This window comes from Microtus ochrogaster, chromosome X, assembly GCF_000317375.1.
Source record: "Microtus ochrogaster isolate Prairie Vole_2 chromosome X, MicOch1.0, whole genome shotgun sequence".
Lineage (NCBI taxonomy): Eukaryota > Metazoa > Chordata > Mammalia > Rodentia > Cricetidae > Microtus > Microtus ochrogaster.
Window position 1 is genome coordinate 59,087,433 of NC_022026.1, and position 9,616 is coordinate 59,097,048.

General features: G+C 39.9%; 1 protein-coding gene across 2 annotated transcripts in view; it reads left to right on the forward strand.

The window, feature by feature from the left end:
* Slc9a7 (solute carrier family 9 member A7) overlaps positions 1-9,616 on the forward strand; it is a 179,253-nt gene that overhangs the window by 61,892 nt on the left and 107,745 nt on the right. For both annotated transcript variants that reach the window (XM_013350666.2, XM_005358930.2), the window contains exons 2-3: positions 1,967-2,166; positions 3,621-3,698. In XM_013350666.2, the coding sequence (XP_013206120.1) occupies positions 1,967-2,166; positions 3,621-3,698 (278 nt within the window). The remainder of the gene's footprint in view (positions 1-1,966; positions 2,167-3,620; positions 3,699-9,616) is intronic.

The window sequence follows — 9,616 nt, forward strand, 5'->3', positions numbered from 1 at the left end:
TATTGACCCAAAAAGGCTTCCACTCGAAGCAGAGGCTCATAACACTTGGCATAATTTTGCTGCTCCTCAATTTTTCCTTTAAGGATCGTTATTTTCCTTGCTGTACATTCTACTGCCCACTTCCATCTTCCTCCTTTGAAGCTCAGCCCCTTATGGGAGCTCCCAGTCAGCGTTGATTTCCAGCATGAAAGGTACTGTTTGGTTTCTGCTCACTGCAGAGATGACTAATACATCTTTTTGGCTGTGACAGGTCACTTTTTAACGCAATATAGACCATTGTGTATCATGATAAATGCTGAAGAGCTGTCAACTGCTTTGTCAAGTAAAACGTCATCAGAACATGACTGCCTAACCAAGGACTGAAATGAGACTAAAAGACACTATAAAGATCTGGACAGTAAAGCCCTGAGAGCGAGCACCCAGCAGTCCCCACCCTCCTGCCCACAGTGCTGCCGGCTGCCTTGGAAGGAAGTACTGTTGCTACAGCTAATCTTAGTCATTATCAACATGACCTCAACTATGAGTAATAAGACTGAGACACTCAGCCTGGCACCATGGGCACAAACTGTCACTGTAATGGAAGTTTAAAAACCATAAGATGGTTCTATATAAGAAGCATATGCTTCTGGGATGTGGCTCAGTGGGCAAAGCAAGTGTGAAGATCTAAGTTCAAATTCCCAGAACCCACATGAAAGCTGATTGTGGTGGTATATCTGTAATCCCATTGCTTCTAGAGATGAGAGGTGGAGAGGACAGGTTTCCCAGAAGCTTACAGGCCAACTAGCCTGGTGAATGCAGCAACAAAAAGAAAGATCCCATCTCAAACAAAGTAGAAGGCAAGGACTAACACCCAAAGTTGTTTGTTGTAATATGAGCAGCGGGGCTGCGTCCCCAGCACCCCGGCCGCCTGCTAGCTTATGCCCCGAAATAACAACACACAAACTGTATTCTTTTAAACACTGCTAGAACCTTTGTTTTCTTTAGATATCTCTTTTTTTGGTAATGATAAATATACTTTTTAAGATTAAGTCTGCCTTTTCTTATACCTTTAAGGTTATTTCACAGGTGGTCAGGATGAGATTATTAAGAACATCATTTTAAATGTGTAGCCTCAAGAAGCAGCTCCCTGGCCCCTGGATCATGACTACTTAAGTTTACACTACAGTATTTAGCCTCCTAGTGGGTATAGTTACTTTCTCCATGATATTCAGTGCTTGGAATGATCTAAGAAAAACCATTTTGTTTCCCCTCTCCTACCTCTGGTGTGTGGCAAAGCATGTTCCATTTATAGCAACTAAAAATTCCAGTGGCTTGGTCCACCCTAGCAGATGACAGCAGGGCTGGTTTGAGGGATGCACTGGGAAAAAAAGGCTCAGTAGTTCTTCCTCATTCTGAAAATGTTACACTGTTTCTCCACCTCATGCTTCTCTACTAAAAGCCTCAGAAATACGACATGAAGCAAAAGCAGGTATTAATTCTGTTCATGGGGTCATATTAACCACTAAACTGTTTAATCCTTCTTGTGACTGACGGACTTAAATCAACAGTGGTATCACTTCCATACTTTCTGTTCTGCCACATGACTGGCCTTTTCAGAGTTCAACAATGTTTTTTATTACTGTTTAAAACTCTAGAATAGGCAATCTGGAAATCTCACTCAGCATCTGCCCAGAGGAGGTAGATGAAGAAGAGGAAGAGAGAAAGCTATGTCTTTTTAAGTTAGGCATGGAAGTTGGGCAAGCAGGCACATGGCAAAAGGGAGGTAGCTTCAGAGTAAAAAAGAATACCGGAGAAAGCATACTGAGACTCTGGCCAGTATCTGAAAGAGAGAAACCAAAAGGGAAAATGACTTTTCTGAATTATTCAGAAGACTGGGCAGGTTTAACTCAGCTGCACAGCTGCACTTCTGCAAATGACTGGACAGTTAACCAGACTGATTCTTTTTCTATGTGTCACCCTATTTCAGGACTCATTGTTGGAGTGATCCTGAGGTATGGCACCCCTGCTACCAGCGGACATGACAAGTCACTCAGCTGTACTCAGGAAGATAGAGCCTTTAGCACCTTATTAGTGAATGTCAGTGGCAAGTTCTTTGAATACACTTTGAAAGGAGAAATCAGCCCTGGCAAGATCAATAATGTGGAGCAGAATGACATGCTGCGGAAGGTGAGCTGATACCAGGCTGTCTGGGACAAAGTTCCAGATTCCCTGGCTTCATCTTGACCTTTAGGAGAAAAACCCTTTCTAACTACTGGAACTTCAGTCACATTCCTGGCTCACTGTTTTCTAGGGTAGCCTCCGTGTCAGGATGAGGGGAAGGAAGAGCCAGATTGTAACTTTGTCCCTTCAGCTTTCTGACCTTAACTAGCTAGGATCTGTAGATATGGGCTGCTGCTTATGCAACATGTTTGTACATCCCGCTTGCCTTGTTTTCTCTTAACCTTGCTGTGCCTTAGAAAGGAGGCTATCTTTCTTAAAATAATATTAATTTCCCGTTTAGCTTAGTCAGTATTCTGAACTGTAATTCTTAATTCTTCATGGCTCTCTTTACATAGTCTGAAAATATGTGACTGCTTGAACTTATTAGTGACTGATGCCAAAGACTTAACTAATCTTCAAAGGAAGAACGGTTTGTTTTAGGGAGAATTTAAGTGCAAGCACTGTTTTTCAATTTTAAAAAATCCTTTTTTTTCTTTTGAGAAAGCCTCTTAAAATGTAGCTCAGGCTGATCTCAAAATCAGTCTTCCTGCCTCAGCCTCCGGAGTGCTAGAATTATAGGCATTCTTCACTATGCCTAGCTTCAACATTGTTTTTCATTTGATTATGGAGTAGCAAAAATGCTTCAAAAAAGATTATAAGCCTCTCATGTAAGTGATTTCCAGGATAGACAAGAAATCAATATTAAAAGATTAATTCATGTGGGTAGATTAATTGACTTTTATTTCAGTTAATTATTTTAAATATTTAGCCTGCCCTTTTTCCCTCCTAAAAAAAGTTAGCAAGTTTGGAAATGCTTAGTATCTTTGGCTGTACTGTGATTAGCTCTGTAGATGTTTCAGTGTGAATTCCTTATGTCAACAACTGACTTCAGTCTCTGTAGAGTTACTGAACTTCTGTTGATGATCAGGAAGCTACTGACCTCACTGATAACTTTGTCTAGGCCACATGAAGGATTTCAGAAGACTGTTTCCTCAAAAGAGACTTAAATGTAGTAGAATTGTATCTAGAAAAGAGTGCAGTAATAGTCTGGAAGTTAATGAAGACTCAATTGCAATTAAACCTTCATAAATATGTGATAAAAATCAAGATGTTTTTCTTTTCTGTTGAAAAACATTGGCAGCAGCTTTCTGTGAGTTCCCGAAATTGTCTCAAACTGTTAGGACTTAATATATATTAAGATAGAACACTGGAATCTTATTCAGAAGTGCTGGGGGAAGGAGAGATAGAGAGGAAGAACATACCATTCAATAGGGAAATCGTGGCTTCACTGCTGTAATGATTTAACACATTGGTGGCTTTTGTTTTAATCAGGCACTTTAGTCAATGGCTTTCAATATTTAATAAATATTTTCAGTTTATCTTAATCTAAATTTTGACTTTTTTTCTTTTTAAAATTTCAGGTAACATTTGATCCAGAGGTATTTTTCAACATTCTGCTGCCTCCAATTATTTTCCATGCTGGATACAGTTTAAAGAAGGTATGAGCATTTTGCCAGTAATTTCTTAAGAGTCTCAGTGTTAATTGACCTAAATAATTTCCCCTTAAACTCTCAGATTTCTGTGCTCTGTACCCACTCAGAGATCATAGGCGGCTTCATCATCTGTGATTCATCTATTTTAAAATCTAGAGCTCGTTCATACTACCAGGAATGTAACATGATATAGCCACTTTGGCAAGCAAGGTGATAGTTTCTTGTAAAACTGAAGTCCAAGTTGTCTTAAGGGAACAGCTTCACTGCTGAGGATTTCTTGAAGAGAAAATAAACTTACATTCACACAAAAACTTATGCCGCATTCTTCATACTATCTTATTTGTAATACAAAACCAAAAAAAAAAACAACTAAAATGCCTTCCTGTGGTAATGGTTAATTAAACTGTAGTAGATCCATACCATAGAAAAATCTTTAGCGATCACATGGAAAAAATGTTTGCTGTATAATCTGGATAGATTTATAAGGCATTCTGCTGAGTCAGAAAATCCACATTCAAGGTTATATGCTGTATTACTTTATGTAGCATTACAGGAATGACAGAATTATAGAACTATAGAACCAATTTGTGGTTGCCTGGGATTAGGGATGATGGTAAAGTAGAGTTTGGGGAGCAAGATCACAAGGGATATTTTTGTAGTCATGGAATATTTCTTGTATGTCCAAGGATAGGGTGCAGAGCCTTTCATACATGCTAGATGAGTGTGATGCTCCAGGTCAGTTCTGTATCTTGACTGTGGCAGTAGTTATACAATCTGCACATCTGAGAAAATTACACTGATATTGTACTAATGATAGTTTCCTGGTTTTACATACTTTCCTATAGTTGCATATGTTACCATCAGTGTAGGAAAGTGGATGAAGGGTACACAAACCCTTTCTATACTGTCTTTGCAACTTCAGTAAATCCATTGTTAGTTCATAAGTAAAAAAAAGTTTTAAAGAACTTGACTATACCCCTTATTGAGGATCACTGTACTTGACAGCATCTTAAACCTAAACTTCTGTTTATTTGAAAAACCAAGTATGTTTATAAAACATAGGTAGATCTTTCTTTCTCTCTTTCCCCATCCCTCTCTCCCTCCATCCCCCCTCTCTCTTTCTCATTGTTGGAGTATTGTGTGAAGATTACCTCCCCAAAGGCCTTCCTAGGGTAATAGCCCATTTCAACTCTAAAGGAAGACTTGAGACAAACCTTCCAGGTCCAGAGAAGAGAGATCTGGCTGACAGTAAACATAACATCTTTATGAACCTGAAAATAACTTCTAAATGAGGAAACTCTGGATAGATTAATTGGGAAAAGTGTATTAGGAACATAAGAGAGGGTATCACTATAGAATATTCCGACATTCAGCTGATAATAAAGGAGTACTCAGAACAGTTTTGTGCCAGGAAACTGTATGGGGAGGGAGGAGTTAATCTCAGGTATGATTCAGGCACTGTACACCTCATTATTTTTGAGACAGGGTCTTTTATTGGCCTGAAACTCTGTAAGTAGACTAGACTGTCTGGTTAGGGAGTTCCAGGGACCTGCTTTTTTTCAACCTTCTCAGTACCGGGATCACAAGTGTGCACCATCATGCCCACCTTGGTTTTTTCTTGTGTATGTGTGTGTGTCTGTCTGTGTCTGTCTGTCTTTGTCTCTGTGTGTGTCTGTGTGTGTGCGTTTGTGTGGTGTATACACATGAGTGAAATTACCTGGTGCGAGTGAGAAGGAACCACAAAACACACAACAAACTTGTTTATGAGTTTATTAGAGGGGGCGTGCACAGGCCTGGTGAATCAGTGTGCAGAGAGAGAAAGATGGTGAGTCCAGCTTTTTAAAAGCTGCCTAGCGCATGCGCACAGGGGGTTGGCGTGACTACGTACATTGTACCACAGGGCTCACACGTGCGTGCAAGGGTTTAGCTGAGTCATATGTGGATCTTGCAGGGGGCCCTTTAACATCCCTTGGGGCCATTAGGCACTTCTTTTGCCTGAGGGCTTGTTTGTACTTGCACGACCCCTAGAACTCGGAAGTATCAGCCTTATGTAGCTGAAATCATTACAGTATGTACTTGTTTGCTTGCATACAGAGGCCAGAGGAGGGTGTCAAATGTTTCCTTTTGTTGCTCTCTGTCTTGTTGCATTGAGATAGGATTTTTTTTTTCATGGAACCAGAAACTCACTATTTGGCTAGGGTGGCTGATCAGCAAGATCTCATGAGCTACCTGTCTTCCACCTCCCAATGCTGGGGCTACAGGAAGACACAGATTTTTCATGTGTGCTCTAGAGATTCAAATTCAGGTACTTGTGCTAACAAAGCAAGAGACTTTACACCTGAGCCATCACCCCCTTTTGTTTTATGTGGTATCTTCCTAGCCCTTGCACTAATAAATTTGACAAGTGAAATGAACAAATTCTCAAATTAATAAAACTGACCAGAGATAATATGGAAAATTCTATATGAAACAATTAACTGAATTAATAATTAAAAACCTACTACAAACCTACCTGGCTTCATTAGTGGACTCTACCAAGCATTTAAGGAAGAAATAAAACTGTCCCTGCAGAACCTCTTTCAGAAAATAGAAGACAGAACACTTCCCAATTCCCTTTAGAAGAGGATGCCTGTTCAACAGACTAGATTTATTATTACAACAAAACAACAACAACAAACAACAACACCCCCAAAACCACGGATAGCCAAAACAATCTTATACAATAAAGGAACTTCTGGAGGCATTATAATCCCTGACTTCAAACTCTACTACAGAGCTACAGTACTGGAAACATGTAGTAGGACGAGCGCCGGGCTGCATCCTGCCTCCCGGCTAGCTTAGCCCCTGAAATAATCACATGGAAATTGTATTAATTAAATTACTGCCTGGCCCATTAGTTCTATCCTGTTATTGGCTAACTCTCACATCTTGATTAACCCATTTCTATTAAATCTGTGTATCACCACGTGATTGTGGCTTACTGGCAAGATTCTAACCTACGTCCATCTCAGGCCAGAGATTCATGGTGTCTGCCACACTTCCCTTCTTCCCAGCATTCTGTTCTGTCTCCTCCGTCCACCTAAAGGTTGTCCTATCAAAAGGCCAAGGCAGTCTCTTTATTCAACCAATGAAAGCAATACAAATATAGAAGGACCTCCTACACAAAAAAACAGCCTGGTATTGGCATAAAAACAGACAGGAGGACCAATGAAACCAAGTAGAAGATCCAGATATCAATCCATACACCTATGAATACTTGGTTTTTGACAAAGAAGTAAAACAAAATATAAAATGGAAAAAAGAAAGCGTATTCAACAAATGGTGCTGGCATAACTGGATATCAACATGTAGAAGAATGAAAATAGATCCATATCTATCACCAAGCACAAAATTCACCTCCAAATGGATCAAGTACTTCAACATAAAGCCAACCACACTGAACCTCACAGAAGAGAAAGTGGTAAGTATGCTTGAACACATTGGCATAGGAGATCACTACCTAAATATAACCCCAGTAGCACAAACAATTAATAAATTTGGGAGAAACAATTAATAAATGGGACCTACTGAAACTGAGACGCTTCTGTAAAGCAAAGGACAAGGTCAATAAAACAAAATGGCAGCCTACAGAATGGGAAAAAAATCTTCGCCAACCCCACATAGGACAGAGGTCTGATCTCCAAAATATACAAAGAACTCAAAAAGTTGGTCATCCAAAGAACAAATAATCCAATAAAAAAGTGGAGTACAAACCAAAACAGAGAACGCTCAACAGATGAATCTAAAATGGCTGAAAGGAAATGTTTAGCATCCTTAGTCATCAGAGAAATACAAATCAAGACAACTCTGAGATTCCATCTTACACCTGTAAGAATGGCCAAGATCAAAAACACTGATGACAACTTATGCTGGAGAGGTTGTGGAGTAAAGGGAACACTCCTGCATTGCTGGTGGGAATGCAAGCTGGTACAGCCCCTTTGGATGTCAGTGTGACGATTTATCAGAAAATTAGGAAACAACCTTTCTCAAGATCCAGCAATACCACTTCTGGGTATATACCCAAAAGATGTTCAATCATACCACAAGGACATGTGCTCAACTATTTTCAAAGCAGCATTGTTAGCCGGGGGGTGGTGGTGCACACCTTTAATCCCAGCACTCGGGAGGCAGAGGCAGGTGGATCTCTGTGAGTTCGAGGCCAGCCTAGTCTACAAAAGCTAGTTCTAGGACAGGCTCCAAAGCCACAGAGAAACCCTGTCTCAAAAAAAAACCAACAACAACAACAAAAAAAACAGCATTGTTTGTCATAGCCACAACTTGGAAACTACCTAAATGCCCCGTGACTGAAGAATGGATAAGGAAACTGTGGTACATTTACACAGTGGAGTACTTACACAGCAGAAGAAGAAACCAATGACATCTTGAAATTTGTGGGCAAATGGATGGATCTATCAACATCATATTGAGTGAGGTAACCCAGATCCAGAAAGACAAATATCATATGTACTCACTCATAAGTGGCTTTTAGACATAAAGCAACGAAAACCAGCCTACAATTCACAATCCCAGAGAACCTAGACAACAATGAGGACCCTAAAAGAGATAAACATAGATCTAATGTACATGGGAAGTAGAAAAAGACATGATCTCCTGAGCAAATTGGCAGCATGGGGACCATGAGAGAGAGTTGAAGGGGAGGGGAAAGGAAAGGAGAGGAGCAGAGAAAAATGTAGAGTTCAATAAAAACAATAAAAAATAATGGCTAACATTTTGATAATCTTTGTTTAATTGTGGGTGTTTGGAGGATTTTTGCTTGTCTATTCCTATTAAGTACTTCTGAATCTCAAATAGAAATTGCCTTTGCCTATTTTTAAAAGATCTTATGAACAGGTATAACCTGCTCTTCATCAGGAGACCCCATGGACCTGATGAATTGTAAGAAGTGAGCATGTGTGCATATGTGTTTGTGGTGTTCATTTTTTTTTTTTCGAGACAGGGTTTCTCTGTGGCTTTGGAGCCTGTCCTGGAACTCGCTCTGTAGACCAGGCTGGTCTCGAACTCACAGAGATCCGCCTGCCTCTGCCTCCCGAGTGCTGGGATTAAAGGCGTGCGCCACCATCGCCCGGCTTGTGGTGTTCATTTTGAAGCTAACTTTTGAATATGCAGAACCCCATCAGAGGGATATCGTAATTTTGCAACTTTCTGAATAATCACTGCATCTTAACATTGATTATAAATTTTTCCTATAACAAACATGGCCATCTTGAATCAAATTCATTACCATTCTCATTTATCCACTCCCAACTCTGTTGTTCGTCTTTTTCAGGCTCCAAAGAGTAAACCAGATGAATATAAGGTGATATCTCAAGTCCAATGAGCGTATATTTAGGAGTCTGCTTTCTGCCATGAAATTAAGTAGAAAGTTTCTCAGATGATACTTTTTCATTTATTTGTTTCAGACTTTTATCTTTAATGACCTTTTAAGATCCCACTAAAGTAGGGAGTACTTGGCAGAACTGTGAAATAAGCCAGCTTTTGTCCAGTCAACAAAATTGGTTTACATATATAAACACTCAATTCAGTTCATTATTTTTAGCCTGAATTGTTTTGTCTGAAATTCATCAGGTTCTTGGTAACTTGGTTAATGATCAATAGTGGAAAGGATATTTTAAAACCACGCTGTTTAAGACTGAATAGTATTATTTAAGAGTGACTCCTGATATTGCTAGATGTATAAACCGTGTGACATATTAGGTTTTAGAGGCTTTTTTTTATCTTTTTTTTATTGAGAAAAGGAAAAAAAAAACAAGTTTCCGCCTCCTCCCAGCCTCCCATTTCCCTCCCCCTCCTCCCACCCTTTTCCCTGTCCTCCCACCCTTCTCCTCCTCCTCCCACTCCTCTCCCCCTCCCTCTCCAGTCCAAAG